Below are 15,815 nucleotides of genomic sequence, written 5' to 3'. Positions count from 1 at the left end.
AATGTCTTGAAATCCTCTCAAAATCATTACGTCCAAAATAGAATTCATTACCTTTCCCCAGAGAGTCTTCTTGCTAATATTACTGAAATTGGGGATATCACTAACGCTTACAGTTCCTAAGTTTTTAACCTTGGCATTATCAGGGATTCCATATTTTCCTTCACCAAGCACATCTAGTCAGTTGCCAAATTTTATCATTACTGCCTTTAAAACATCTCTTAGATCTGTTCTCTCAACCACCATCTTAGTTCTGAACTTCTCTCATGTTAATTACTGAAATAATGTCTTAACCAATCTCCCTACTTGGAGTCTCTAATCCAATTTACCTAAAAACTGCCTAAATGGTTTTTCTAAAAGGGCAGGTCTGACCATTTTACTACTCCTGTAAATAAACTCCAGTGGCTTCTCTATTGATTCTCCCTGACATTAAATTTATCCCATTCTTTTATACTTTCTATTTTTGCATACGTTTTTATGACATAATCATTAGTTTATGTATCCTGGATATATATGTACAAAAACCTTTACCACTGTGGGACTGGATCAAGAAAGGCTAGTCACTACTAATTTGGATTACTGCTTTAGAATTTCTGTCTCCAGATTTGATATTTGGAGGCTGGCTTAATTCTGTGCCTGGAATGTTCTCTCTTCTCACTTTTACTTCTGGGGTTCACTGGTCCTTGAAGACTTAGATCAAACGCAGTTGTAGAAAAGGTTGGGAAAGAGAACCTCCTCCTCTTTTCCTTACTCTTTCCCTAGTGCATTACTTCTATTTTTCCTTCCAAATCTAAGATTTCCTTTGTGTTTGTATACTCACACCTTGTATGGACAAATTTACATAGTTATTTACATTTACCCCCATTAGAATATTAGTACCTTGAGTGGAGAGACTCATTCCCTTCAATTTTTGCCATTTTTTTATATCCCTAGTACTTAGCACTGTGCCTGGCACAGACCAAGAGCTTCATCATTATTTATAGACTGACCTAACTAAATCCAGAATATCATAGAACTTTGATGAGAAATGTCTTGTAGTGTTTTAAGGAAAAACATGCCTTAATGTCTTCTTAAAGTGGATTATCCAGACAATCTCTCTGTCTCTCTGTCTCTCTTCCTCCCTCCCTTCACCTCTCAGTCCTTCCCTCTATCCCTCTTTCCTTCTCTCCCTCCTTCCCTCCCCCTCCCCCCGTTCTCTTTCTCTGTTCTCTTTCTCTCTGTACTCTGTGTGTGTGTGTTCTGTGTGTGTGTGTGTGTCTGTCTGTCTGTTTCTCTCTCTCTCTCTCTTTGTCTTACTCTGTATGTGTCTCTGTCTCTCTCTCTCTGTCTTTCTCTGTGTGTGATTCTGTCTCTGTCTCTGTTTCTCTCTGTCTATCTCTCTTCCCCCTCTCTTATTTTTGTGGGAAACACAGTATCTATACAGTAAAGAGATAACCTTTTTTGTCAGGGTGACATTGAGAAATAGTCTATGAATTAATGTCCCTCTGTTCTAGGTGTTACATAACTCTTAACAGCTTTGATGTTGTGATGAATTGATCTTGAGAATCTCTTCTAGTTCTAGATTAATGACTTTCAATATAGGATTAGGACTAGATTTTTTTTTTGCAATACCTTCCAATGCTCTTTAGCTAATAAAAACAGCTAGCATTTGTGCCTATTATTTTTTAATAATAGCTTTTTATTTTCAAAACACATACAAAGATAGTTTTCAACATTCACCCTTGCAAAATCTTGTGTTCCAAATTTTTTCCCTCTCCCCCACTCTCCCCTAGACAGCAAATAATCCAATGCTCATGTGCAGTTCTTCTATACATATTTCTACATTTATCATGATGCACAACAAAAATTAAATCAAAAAGAGAAAAATATGAGAAAGAAAAAAGCAAGCAAACAACAGCAAAAAAAGTGATTCACATTCTCTTTCTGGATACAGATGACTCTCTCCATGATAAATCTATTGGAATTGTATGCCTATTATTTGTAAGGCATTATAAAACACTTTTCCTATATACTATCTCATTTGAGCAAAATAATTTTTTGAGTTAAGTACTATAATATTCCCATTATATACATGAGAAAACTGAAGCTGAGAGAGGTTGAGTGATTTAGTCAGTGTCACATAGCTAGTGAGTGCTTTGAGGTAGGATTGAATTCAGGCCTTCCTGATTTTAAATATAATAGTCTACCATTTTAATAGACACTTTGCTAAATCCTTTTCAGTTGTACAATAAGATCTTATGATTAGCTGAATAAAACCTAATAAGTCTACCTAATTTAATATATTATAGAGAAGACAAAAGGTAATGGATCACATTCTACCTATAGAGACAAAAAAAGACAAAATTTATTCAGATCCCTAAGAATCGCCAAAGAGACAGAACTCTAAAAAAAATATAAAAAAGGCTTCTTGACTCAAGGAAAAAATTTTTTCATCTTACCTTCTTTATTAAGATATCTAATTATTTTTTGCACAAATGTTGTGTATGTTTGCAGTCTTCCTCTTAAGTCAATTGTCAAGGATAGCTCTAAGCAAAATTGTGTAGGAATCCTTTCATGGATTCTTCTTTTTGAACCTTTTCTTCATCTATAAGTCTAGCATTGGCTCCATATCAAACAAGCAAAAATAAAGGCAAAACACCCTGCTCTGAGGGACATTTCTTTCTTACAAAGGTATAAATAATTAAAGAGGCTCAATATGAGATGCAGAAGGCAAAGACTTTAATCAAAGGAATGTCTGTAGATTTTTCAGATATCAGGTTCCTGAGTGGGAAAATAATTTTATTTACAAGGGGTCTTTCCCGGAGCCTCTGAAAAGAGAGGTCAGTCCATCTTCTATTGATCCTTTTAATGGCTCAATGACCCTAGGCCTGATTACTTTCCATTGTATCATAGCCTTGTCATTTACTAGTTAAGTTGATGGGAAAGAGAAAGGTGGGTTGAAGGAAGGGAGGCCTCTTCTCTAAAGAAATTGAATGTGATTTCCATAGCAGGTAGAAAATTGGAGGTGTTCAGAGAAGAACAGCTGTGGAAAGCTCCTTATAACTCTTCATGAAATGATTTTATCAACAATATGAGGGACATTTTACTGGAGCAGGCATTTTGCTCGTGTGGCTTCAATAGCAACTTTCCTTCTACAATAATGGAGATTTAAATGATATAAGGCCCTTGTATGGTTCCAATCTTGAAAAACTCTGCCCCAGGGCATTTATATGGCACAGTGGATGTAATACTAGCTCTGAAGTCAGGAGGACCTGAGTTCAAATCCAATCTCAGACATTTAGTAGCTATATGACTTGTCACTTAACCCCAATTGCCTCCCCTCCAAAATCTGTCCTATTTCCCTGTCTCCTCTGGATCATAGCCTAGGGTCTTTATTTCTTTGGGAGTAGACTACTGAAAGAGAATATCAAAAATGGTAAAAATTGAGTTTCTAAAAAGTTATGAAGTGTCCTTTCATATATAACTTCTCACTCCCACCCCACCAAGACTCCTATCTACTAGGGCCTTTCCTTTTATTCTTTCTCCTAAAGGTTCCTATCTGATAATTAGTTATCAGGAAGATTTAAAGGTCATGAATTTAGCTCTGGAGGAGACCTCAAAGGTCATCAAATCTGATTCTTTCATTTTGTCAATGAGGAAACTGAAATTTATATATTATTCACCCCATCCTATAAACATCTGTTAGATATGATATCCAATTTCTTAGGGGGAAAAAACATTTTTAATGAATATACTACAAAATGTATCTCAATCAGTTTTGGTTTGGTTTTGTTAGGAAGATGAAGCAGAATGATTTGGGATCTGACTCTTTTGTATATTAGACAATCTTAATTTATATTCTCTCTCTCTCTGTCTCTCTCTCTTTCTGTCTCTATCTCTTTCTCTCTTCTTCTCTCTGTATGTATGTGCATGTATAGATGTATGTATGTATATATAATACATATTTTATATGTGTATATATATAAAACATATTGTATATGTGTACATATAATACGTTTTGTATGTGTGTGTGTGTGTATATATATATATATATAATACATATTTTATATATGTGTGTATGTAGAGGTTGATAGAGAGATAGATTCATTCTGCAAGATCTCATTGGCCTTATAGAATTACAGAATTATACAACTTTAGAGATGGAAGACCTTTAGGAAAATTATCTCTTCCCTTTCCATCTTTGTCAAGTTTTACATATAAGAAAACTGAGCAACATATAAGTCAAGTTAAAGTGATGCTTATTATCAATGCATGATCTTTTCTGCTGCAGCTGGTTCGCAGGTGATATCTCAAGAGCCCAGTCTGAACAATTACTGAGACAAAAGGTATTGTAAAGCAGCCATACTCTTTTTAAAAATATCCATGCTATCTTTTTTTTTCCTGTGAGAATTAGAGTGTATATGTTAATTATATCTGTAAGATAACTGATGAATTGATTAAGTGTAGTTAATTCATGGATATTGAAGTTGATTAATTAAGTATACGTATTTGGAGCACCTCTCATGTGTAAATCAATGTGTTGCGCTTAAGGAAAATGGATAGGAAAATGTGTTGTCCCTGCCCTGGAGAGAGTTAGTCTTTAATTTCAACAAGTGGAGATTACAGAAATGTACTTTTCAGGTTGAAGTAACAGAATAAGTTATGCTTGTAAGGTAAGGCATGAAGGAACATCTATAGAATAAATAAAGTCTTTTTTTATTTGATTTTGGGTTTATGAAGTTGGATGATAAATAATACTGGATGCTTATCACTGAGGGCCTTGAGTCCCAGAACAAGGAGGCTAGAACAAGGAGGCTAGGTTAGAATAAGGAAAAGGGAAATCACAAAAGATGTATATGTCATAAGCAGCATCAGGACACAGGCCTGCTTGAAATCAAGGCCAACTTTACCAGCTTACTCTCATACCTGATATTGAAGCTTAAATGGTTAGAAATAAAACAAACATATCATACCTTTAGGAGGTTTTACAAAACTCATAAACCAAAATAGTTGGGTAGGTTTTTGTTGGGTCTTTTATTTTTAAATGTTTTTCATTCTCTGTGGGGTGAAAGAAGTAGAATGGAGTAATGAATAATATCATGGGCTTTGAGACAAGATATCCTGACTTAGTAGCTACTTAACCCGTTAGAATATAGGGGTAGCTCTGAAAGTTTGGGGATTGTTTTTCTAAAGCTATGGCTCATAAGTCCCCACTAGTATATTTCCCTATGAATATTATTTGAAATAGATTTTTCAAACCCTAAGTTGATATCTATTAGTTTTTGTGTCCATAGACATGCTATTTTATTCCCCTGAGTCTTAATTTTCTCATCTGTAAAATAAATACAATAATAACTAAAGCAATTACTTCACAGGCTTATGGGAATATGGTAAATCAAGTGATTTTCATATGGGCAGCCTTGACCATGTTGCTCATCTGCACAAAACGTCCCATGGCTCCCTCTTTTACTTCTAAAATATAGTACAAACTCTCCTACTACACATTTAAAACCTATCACAATTTAGTTTCAGAATAATTTTCTAGCCTTATTATACATTACTCCCCTTTACACATTTTATGGTCTGGTCAAACTAGCCCATTTTCCTTCTACATGAGGCTTCTCCTGATCTCCCAGCTACTAATATTACCCTTCTCTCTCATATTACCTTGAATTTGCTTTGTGTAGCACAGGCTTTGGTGCTTACTCTCCCATCATCACATATATTGTCAGGGGTTTAGATAGAAAATTTCTACTACCCAGCTGCTGAATGTTCAAGTACTTGAGTTCTGAATTACCTTGATATTTTATACAGAAACCACCAAGTTATCTTAAACAATTCAAAAACAATTCTATTATAACACTATTCCATTTTATCCAATGATTTTCAAGGACTTTTAAATTAGTCAAATATTTTCAAATTTATAAAATTGATCAGTCTTGATTGTTTGATCTATGTGATATGCTAGAGTATTCATTAGCTACTTTAAGTGGGATAGGGTAATTTGATTAGTTGTTTCAATCAATTTTCATTTGTTTCTCCACCAAAATAAAACAAACATATCATACCTTTAGGAGGTTTTACAAAACTTGCAGACCAAAATAAACCTAAATAGTTTATTTGTATTGACAGAAAATAAATTCCTTGAGGCTAGGGACTATTTTGTTTCTGTCTTTATGTGTCCAGTGTCCATCATAATGCCAGGCCTATCCCGGGCTCTTAATTAATGCTTATTGATTATTTTATTGATTGATTGAATGAATGACTGTTTTAATTGTGAGACATGTTCCCTCACAATGACTCAGGCAAGATCATAAATGATGAATGAGTTGCTAATCCACATATTTCCCCACACTGATGAAAAAAGTACAAGATAAATAGGATTAACAGATAAGTAGACTGGAAAAACCAGAGCACACCCTATAGGTATATAAAGTGAGCCCTGAAGAACAAGAGGAAGTTTGGAAAGCCATCTGTACAAAATGTTCTATATGTAACTTTCAAATATATCTTTTGGAGCCACTAACAGGAACATTTTAGTCAATCCCATTTCATATCTTCTAAGCAATAGCTGAAAAATAGTTTTTTGAAAGTGACAATTTCCCTAGATTTATCTCTTATTATCCTTGAGCATTTTCCTTCCCTTTTTTAGGGAAAAGAAGGAGCATTTATGGTTCGGAATTCAAGCCAAGCAGGACGATACACAGTATCCTTATTTAGTATGGCCCTAAAGTAAGTATGAGGATTGTCAATTTGTGTGTGTGTTTTATTTGCATATGTAGCTCTTTCATGAAATTCTCTTGTTAATCATCATCATTGGAGTGAATTTTTTTCTGTTGCAACAGGTATGATGTTTCACAAATTATTTAGGATTTGGGTAAGAGTTGCTTTCCTTTCTCATGCAAGATTTTTGATTTTATGCTCTCTTGGATGTGGAAATAAGGCAAGCTGCCATGCTCTAGGTCTTTTACCCTCTCCCATCAATGTTTTCTCCTCTATTCTCCTCTAAGCCTGTACAGTTAGTCCCCAGGGTCTATACTTACATATATATGATAATATAATGATAATGATAATAAAATGATAATAAAAACTCGTCTTCCTGAATTCAAGTCTGATATCAAACACCTACTACCTGTGTTGCCCTGGACATGTAGTTTAACCAATGTTGTTTGCCTCAATTTCCTTTGAGCTAGAGAAGAAAATAGCAAAAAAAAAAAAAAAAAAAAAACCCAAATAGGATCACAAAGAGTTGGACAAAACTGACTGGTCAACAACAAGAAGAATATTATCTTACTAGAACATCAGGGTGAGAGTTTGACCAAACAATTGCTTTCCAGTTTAGATTATTGATTTTCAACCACTTTAGAAATATGAAACCCTATCCTTGTTTCTTTGTTTTTTTCAGTTCTACCTCCTCCCCCTTCATTTCTTATTCTCAATTACAATGTCTTATATGGCATACACTTATTTTTGGAACTATAATTAATTCAAATTAATTGTGTTCTGAGAATTTTTAAAAACATGTAAAGTCCTCCTTAAGAATACCCATAGATGTTACAAATGCAGAGCTGGAAATTATAGCTCTATACATCCCCTCAAATGCCAGGTAGAAGCCAACTCTCTTAGTCTGTCTATCAATTTGTATATTGCATATCTGACTGTTTAACAATTTATACTTGGCACAAAAAGAAAGGAAGATTTTTTTAAAGTTAAGAATTTGTTCACTTGCAGTTTCTTCATAGCTTTGGAGGTTGTTATTATTGTTGTTTTCCCTTTTTCTCAAAGAAGACTATGGCATCAGAAAGGTGATACTACGACATGGAGGTGAATTGATTTTAAATGAGCTCAGAAAGGTGTACAAAGTCACTAGCCTTATTTTCCCTCTGTGGAGTCATTTGGGTCCAGTGGCAAGACATAGGTCAGTAAGTCTGGAGACGGCCCTAGATACAGTTGGAGACCTTGGCTCTTTTAAGCTAAGGTAGTCAACAGGTTTTATTTGAAGCAACACCCATTCAATGATTAAGACTAATTAAGAAATTAAGAAAAAATGGCAACTTTTATCCAGTAAAAAAAAAAAAAATCTATTTACATTCACTCTGAACCAATCAGTCCCCAAATACTAAATGTATTAAAGATGGCCCTGGTGGAAGTTGCATGGCACACTCAAAAGAATATTAAACTGAAGGGACAGAGCCAAGGTGGCAGAGAGGACACATGCGTCATTCTGAGCTTCTCTACTACCCTCAAACTATTTAGAAATTCAGCCTCTGAATTAGTGCTGGACTGTCAGAACCCACGAATATTGGGAGGACAACGCATAATCAACAGAAGATAATCTCGAAGATATCAGAAAAGGTCTATTTTGGTTGGGCATGGGCACAGGGGGAGGCCAGGTGCAGGCACAAGTAGGCAAACAGGCGGAGCATGGAGGACAGCTCAAGCTAAGCAGACTAGCGGCAGGGTATGGTCTCCACAGGTGAAAAATTTGCAAAGAGGACACAGTGTCAGGTACTCTGCCCTGGCAGCAAGCCAACAGATCAGCAGAGAAATTATAAAACTTCCAACATAAACACAGAGGATAAAAAATGTACCCCAAAGCACCAGAGTCTCACAGGACCTGGCCACACCCACTGAACACTGAGAGTGATTCAGCACAATCCCAGTGCAGCACGGCTTTTCCACTGCTGCTTCACTGCCACTTCCTGTTGCCTGTTGAGGAAGCTTGGTAAGCCGTCATTGTCCCAAAAGCAGACTGTAGCCTTTCTTTCTTTCTTTCTTTCTTTCTTTTTTGTTGTTGTTAAAATGAGTAAAAAGGCAAAGTAGGCTCTAACTATAGATAGCTTCTATAGTGAAAGAGTGCAGATTTCAAACCCTGGGGAAACTAAAAACAGATTGTCTCTAGATGAAACCCCAAAGGGGTATATGATTTTGTCCCCGCCACACAAAACTCTCATAGAAGAAATTAAAAGGGATCTTAAAAGAGAGCTAGAAAAAGAATGGGGAAAGGAAAGGAAACCTTTGCAAGAGGGTCTGGATAAGGCATATAACTCATTAAAAGATAAAGTGGACAAAGAAAACAACTCCCTGAAAAACAGAATTTGTGAATTGGAAAAAGAAAATAACTCCTTAAAAAAAATGGTGAAATGGAAAAAAAATTCCATAGAACAGAACAACCTATTTAAATATTCAATTGGACAAATACAAAAAGAAATGAAAAAAAGTAAATGAAAATAATTCATTAAAAATAAGAACTGAACAAATGGAAATGAATGACTTGAGGAGACATCAAGAATCAGTCAAGCAAAACCAAAAAATTGAAAAAATTGAAAAAAATGTTAAATACCTACTTGGGAAAACAACAGATCTGGAAAATAGATCTAGGAGAGATAATCTAAGGATTATTGGGCTCCCTGAAAACCATGATGAAAAAAAGAGCGTAGACATTATTTTTCAAGAAATCATCAAAGAGAACTGCCCAGATGTCAGAATCAGAAGGTAAAATAGATATTGAAAGAATTCATCCATCACCTACTGAAAAAGACCCCAAAATTAAAACTCCAAGGAATGTTGTGGTTAAATTTCAGAATTATTGGACCAAGGAAAAAATACTGCAAGCAACTAAAAAAAAAAAAAAAAAAAAAAAAAAAAAACAATTCAAATAGTAAGGAGCCACAATAAGGATTACTCAGGATCTAGTGGCATCACCATTATTATTCAATATTATATTAGAAATGTTAGCTTTGGCAATAAGAAATGAAAAAGAGAGTAAAGGAATTAGAGTCAGTAATGAGGAAACCAAATTATCACTCTTTGCAAATGATATAATGGTATACTCAGAAAACTACTAAAAAGCTATTCAAAGTAATCCACAACTTTAGCAAAGTTTTAGGATACAAAATAAATCCATATAAATCATCAGCATTTTTATACATCACTAACAAAATCCAACAGCAAGAGATACAAAAAGAAATTCCATTTAAAATAACTGCCAATAGTATAAAATATTTGAGAATCTATCTGCCAAGGGAAAGTCAGGAACTATAAGAGCAAAACTACAAAACACTTTCTACACAAATAAAGTCAGATCTAAACAATTGGAAAAATATTAAGTGCTCTTGGATAGATTGAGCAAATATAATAAAGGCAATATTACTTAAACTAATCTATTTAGTGCTATAGTAGTCAGACTCCCAAGAAACTAATTTAATGATCTAGAAAAAAATAACAAAATTCATCTGGAAGAACAAAAGGTCAAGAATTTCAAGGGAACTAATGAAAAAAAAATCAAGTGAAGGTGGCCTTACTGTACTAGATCTAAAGCTATATTATAAAGCAGCAGTCACCAAAATCATTTGGAATACCTAGTTGATAAGTGGAATAGGTTAGGTTCACAGGACAAAATAGTCAATAACTATAGCAATCTAGTGTTTGACAACCCAAAGATCCCAGCTTTTGAGATAAGAATTCACTGTTTGATAGAAACTGCTAGGAAAACTGAAAATTAGTGTGGCCGAAACTAGGCATTGGCCCACACTTAACACAGTACACCAAGATAAGTTCAAAATGGGTTCATGATCTAGGCATAAAGAATGATATTATAAATAAATACCTGTGGGGAAGGAAGGAATTTGTGAGCAAAAAAGAACTAGAGATAATTATTGATCCCAAAATAGAAAATTTTGATTATATCAAGTTAAAAAGTTTTTGTATAAACAAAGCTAATGCAAACAAGGGAAGCAATAAACTGGGAAAACATTTTTTATAGTCAAATGATAAAGGCCTCACTTCCAAAACATATAGATAATTGACTCAAATTCTTAAGAAATCAATCCATTCTCTAATTGATAAATGGTCAAAGGATATGAACAGATAATTTTTAGATGAAGAAATTGAAACTTTCTAGTTATATAAAAAGATGCTCCCAATCATTATTAATCAGAGAAATGCAAATTAAGACAATTCTTGAGATACCACTACACACCTCTCAGATTGGCTAAGATGACAGGAAAAGATAATGATGAATGTTGGAGGGGATGCTGGAAAACTGGGACACTAATACATTGTTGGTGGAATTGTGAATGAATCCAACCATTCTGGAGAATAATTTGGAACTATGCTCAAAAAGTTATCAAACTGTGTGTACCCTTTGATCCAGCAGAGTTTCTACTGGGCTTATATCCCAAAGAGATCTTAAAGAAGGGAAAGGGGCCTGAATGTGCAAAAATGTTTGTGGCAGCCCTTTTTGTAGTGGCTAGAAACTGGAAATTAAATGGATGTCCATCAATTGGAGAGTGGATGAATAAATTGTGGTATATGAATGTTATGGAATATTATTGTTCTGTAAGAAATGACCAGCAGAATACTGGGAAATGAATGTGAACTATTTGATTTTTGATTTTCTTCCTGAGTTATTTTTACCTTCTGAATCCAATTCTCCCTGTGCAGCGGGAGAACTGTTCGGTTCTGCAAATGTGTATTGTATCTAGGATATACTGCAACATATTTAACATATATAGGACTGCTTGCCATCTTGGGGTGGGAGGGAGGAGGGAGGGAGGGGAAAAAACGAAACATAAGTGATTGCAAGGGATAATGCTGTGTAAAAATTATCCTGGCATGGATTCTGTCAATACAAAGTTATTATTAAATAAAATTAAATTAAAAAAAAAAAAAGAAATGACCAGCAGGATGATTCAGAAAGGAGAGACTTACATGAACTGATGCTAAGTGAAATGAGCAGAACCAGGAGATTGTTAGACACTTCAACAACAACACTATATGATGATCAATTCTGATGGTCATGGCTCTCTTCAACAATGAGATGATCCAAATCATTTCCATTTGTTCAGTAATGAAGAGAATAAGCTACATCCAGTGAAAGAACTATTGGAAATGAGTGTGACCCACAACATAGCATTTCCACTCTTTCTATTATTGTCTGCTTGCATTTTTGTTTTCCTTCTTAGGTTATTTTCAACTTTCTAAATCCAATTTTTCTTGTGCAGCAAGATAACTATATAAATATGTATACATATATTGTATTTAACATATACTTTAACATATTTAACACTTATTGGACTACCTGCCATCCAAGAGAAGGGTGGAGGGAAGGAGGGGAAAAGTTGGAATAGAAAGTTTTGCAAGGGTCATTGTTGAAAAATTACCCATGCATATGTTTTGTAAATAAAAAAGGTATAATAAAATAAAAATGAAAACACACACACATACACAAGAATACTGAACTGGTTGAGAATCATAGGATCTGAGTTCTAATCCTTATTTTTCAGTTTCCTCATTTGCAAAATGTATATGTGTGTAGGAAACTGTAGTTGAGCTAGATAATCTCTAATGTCCCTCTTGGTTCTGGTTCTATGATTCTCTGATACCAGTGAATTCTGAAAGACAAAAATTTTCTTCCCACAGGTCCATCAGCAGCCCTGAAATCACTACAAAGAAGAGTCCAAAGTCATCTAGTCATTCCAGCAAAGGACACTAAAAAAAAATTATCACCATAATCTTTAAAGCACACAGTATAAGTAGTAGCAACTATTAACCACCGAAACCTTTATTATTCAGGGAAAAAAATGCTTTCAAGCCAACTCAAATGTAACCAAGATATTCAATTGGTATTGGCATTATGATTAAATGATTCTACTCTAGATTTTAAAATGATATAAACATATTGAAAAGCATGTAAAGAAAAATTATATTGTGTAATTCTGCCTAAGGTGATAGACAGCCATAAAAAGCATGAAATTTAAAAACTAAACTCCTCTAAATGAGCTCCTAAATCACGTATCTAATTAAATTTTAATTAGTGAACAAAATCTAACACCTTTTGCTTTCTTTTTTAGTGATAAAAAAGGAGCTGTAAAACATTATCATGTGCACACAAATGCTGAAAACAAATTGTACTTAGCAGAAAATTATTGCTTTGATTCGATCCCTAAGCTTATTTATTATCATCAACACAATTCAGCAGGTAATTCCACTAAGTTTCTTTTCTTTTCTTGATGACTGGATGTTTTCTTGGGTCCTGCTCCAAATATTGCTATTTGGGAAAGCAAAGGAGAAGGAAAATAATCCTTTGATACACTGAGATTTGACTGTATTTTGTACATTTTTGCAGTGGTTTTTCTAATTGCCCAACAGAGAACACAGCTGAGTTAAAGTAGGCTTATTGTATAAATATTCATTTGGCACCTTTTATATAACATGACAGTTTGAAGTTATGGCTGGGTAATGGTCCAGCTATAATCTAAATTCAGATGACAAACCACAGAAATTCTCTTTCCTTTCATAATGTATGAGTCATTAGCAAATATCAAAATGAAATGAAAATCAAGATTTATATGTAGAATATTTTTCATAAAACATTTCAGTTAATAATATAGATTATAACTGTTATAATCCAATCTCAGCATTACTTGGAAGTATTATAGCTAAATTTCTTCCTTCCTAGAACCCATTCCTCATCTAAACTTGAGTTTTATCATGGACTTATCTTTACATTAACTCAGGTACACAAACTTGGTATCCTTTTTGTTCCATCTCTCTCTCTTTATTTATATTCTTTCAGTTGCCACGTGTTACTGATTCTATTTCCAGAACATTGCTTGCGTCTTTCATTTTCTTTCTACTCATACAACCTCTACTTTAATTCAGACTCACAATATCTCTTCCTCAGACTTTGCATTAGGCTCCTAATTGGTCTTCTTGCTTCTAGTTTTTATCCTCTCTAATTTATTCTTCACAGATCAGTCAGTTACATTCCTAAAATGCTGAGATGGTTGTTTAACACCCCCACCTTCCTTACTTATTCCTAGTTTTAAAAAATGTTCAGTGTTTCTCTATTGCCTCTAGAATAAAATATAAAATCCTTAGCTTGACCTTGAAAACCTCTCCCAATGACTCCCACTTATCTACTTTTCTAGTCTCATTTCACAATACTTTCCTTCACATATTTTCTCTTTCAGTCAAATTGTTCTTTTAGATGTTTCCAACATAAAACATTCCCTCTTCAGACTTTTACCTTTTCACAAGTTATTTCCTATGTTGTGGAATACATTTCTTCCTAACTATCCTGGAATTCCTTGTTTTCCTCAAAACACAATTCAGGTACCACCTCCTATAGGAAACCATTCCTGCTCCTCTTATCTATTAGAGTTCTCTTCCATGTGAAATGATGTTATATAACATTACATGCACCCTTCATTTATTTAGTGGTTTACTTGTATTTCCCCCAGTAGAATAGAAACTCCTTCAGGACTTATAGTATATCTCATCTCAAAGGATCATAAGTTCTAACAGTACTAAAATTTATTTCATATCATAAGTATAGACAAAATATCAGATTTGTTCAAATACAGAATCACTACATTCTATTTATTATTTGCCTGAATTATTTGCTTTTTCCTTCTACTATTTACTAAGAGACTAAAAAGCTACAATGGGTATTTGATTATTCTCTTATTATTGCAGGCATGATTACAAGGCTTCGACATCCAGTATCTACCAAAGCCAATAAGGTCCCATTCACAGCATCCTTGGGAAATGGTATGCCATTTGCTTTTAATTTCCTAAACTATTTTATTCATAATATTATGATTTCCTTTCTTTTTAAGTAGATAAATATGATTATGTTCATGGAAAGAAATGAATTGGTAGGAAATAACCTCTAGATAGACAGCAGTAAATCTGTAATGCTAATATATCCATTTTTTCTTTTGCTTTTTAATGTTTCCCTCATCTCAGCCTCTACCCATAATATCTCATTGTCATACCCATAATAACAGTCAGTGAAATTGATAGTTTTCCCTCTTATCAATACTGATCCTGTGTTGAAAGTTGAGTACCTTCTCTTTTTTCTGTTTCCTTCTGTTTACTCCAGCAAATACCAGAAAACCAGTCTCAAAATGTAATCAGAAAGCAGGTGAAATTGTTTCATAGGAGTGTCTAACTTTACAATGACTTAAAATTTTCATGTCACTAGCATTTAAAGGATATCATCTATTTTTTTTAAGATTTACAATTATCTAATAGAAATTTGCCATATTTTCTCTATGTACCTTCAACATATTTTAAAACAAATCATAAGATTATTATACTCCCATGTCTTCATATTTTTACCAGATTACTAAAGAAATTTGTTTTGGTCTAGGAATTTGGGAGCTAAAGCGAGAAGATATTATTCTTTTGGAAGAACTGGGATGTGGACAATTTGGAGTGGTGCATCTGGGAAAATGGAAAGGGAAGTATGATGTTGCCATTAAGATGATTAAGGAAGGTTCTATGTCGGAAGACGAATTCATACAGGAGGCCCATACCATGATGTAAGTTCTATTGTTTTACTTAAGATACCTTCTGTCTAAACTGGAAAAGAAAATCATATTAATTTCCTATTGGATACTTTATTTTTTTTAACGAGTAGATTTTCTCCTTTCCTCACTTCATTGAAAAAATAATTTCCATACTGTTTATACAGAAGAAAAATGAGATAAACTAATTTCAGAGTTGCAAGGAGCTTTGACATCATCTTATTCAAGTTGTATCTGATCAGGAGTTCCTTTGGCATCATTCACATAGCAGTCATATAGTCTTTTGAAGGAGACCAACCCACTTTGGGTTGACTCTTATTATTTGTAGACATGATCTTACATTGAGCAAAAATCTGTCTCTGTGACTTCTACCTATTTCTTTGAGTTCCCTAGGGCCAAATATAATCCCTTTTCTATAGATATCCCTTCAACTATTATTTATAATATGCCTCTCCTTTGTCTTCTCTTTTCCCTGACTATTGAATTGTATCTTACCAGATCTAGCCCAAACTCTTAGTCAGT

At 34.0% G+C, this 15,815-nt stretch overlaps 1 protein-coding gene across 1 annotated transcript in view; it reads left to right on the top strand.

Annotated features, from left to right (window-relative positions):
* BMX (BMX non-receptor tyrosine kinase) overlaps positions 1–15,815 on the top strand; it is a 79,540-nt gene that overhangs the window by 41,964 nt on the left and 21,761 nt on the right. Inside the window, exons 10-14 of the mRNA XM_051984468.1 lie at positions 4,268–4,322; positions 6,629–6,708; positions 12,831–12,958; positions 14,458–14,532; positions 15,137–15,308. Coding sequence (XP_051840428.1) covers positions 4,268–4,322; positions 6,629–6,708; positions 12,831–12,958; positions 14,458–14,532; positions 15,137–15,308 — 510 coding nt within the window. The remainder of the gene's footprint in view (positions 1–4,267; positions 4,323–6,628; positions 6,709–12,830; positions 12,959–14,457; positions 14,533–15,136; positions 15,309–15,815) is intronic.

Source organism: Antechinus flavipes, chromosome 3, assembly GCF_016432865.1.
Source record: "Antechinus flavipes isolate AdamAnt ecotype Samford, QLD, Australia chromosome 3, AdamAnt_v2, whole genome shotgun sequence".
Classification (NCBI taxonomy): domain Eukaryota; kingdom Metazoa; phylum Chordata; class Mammalia; order Dasyuromorphia; family Dasyuridae; genus Antechinus; species Antechinus flavipes.
This window is presented reverse-complemented; position numbering and strand designations above follow the sequence as displayed.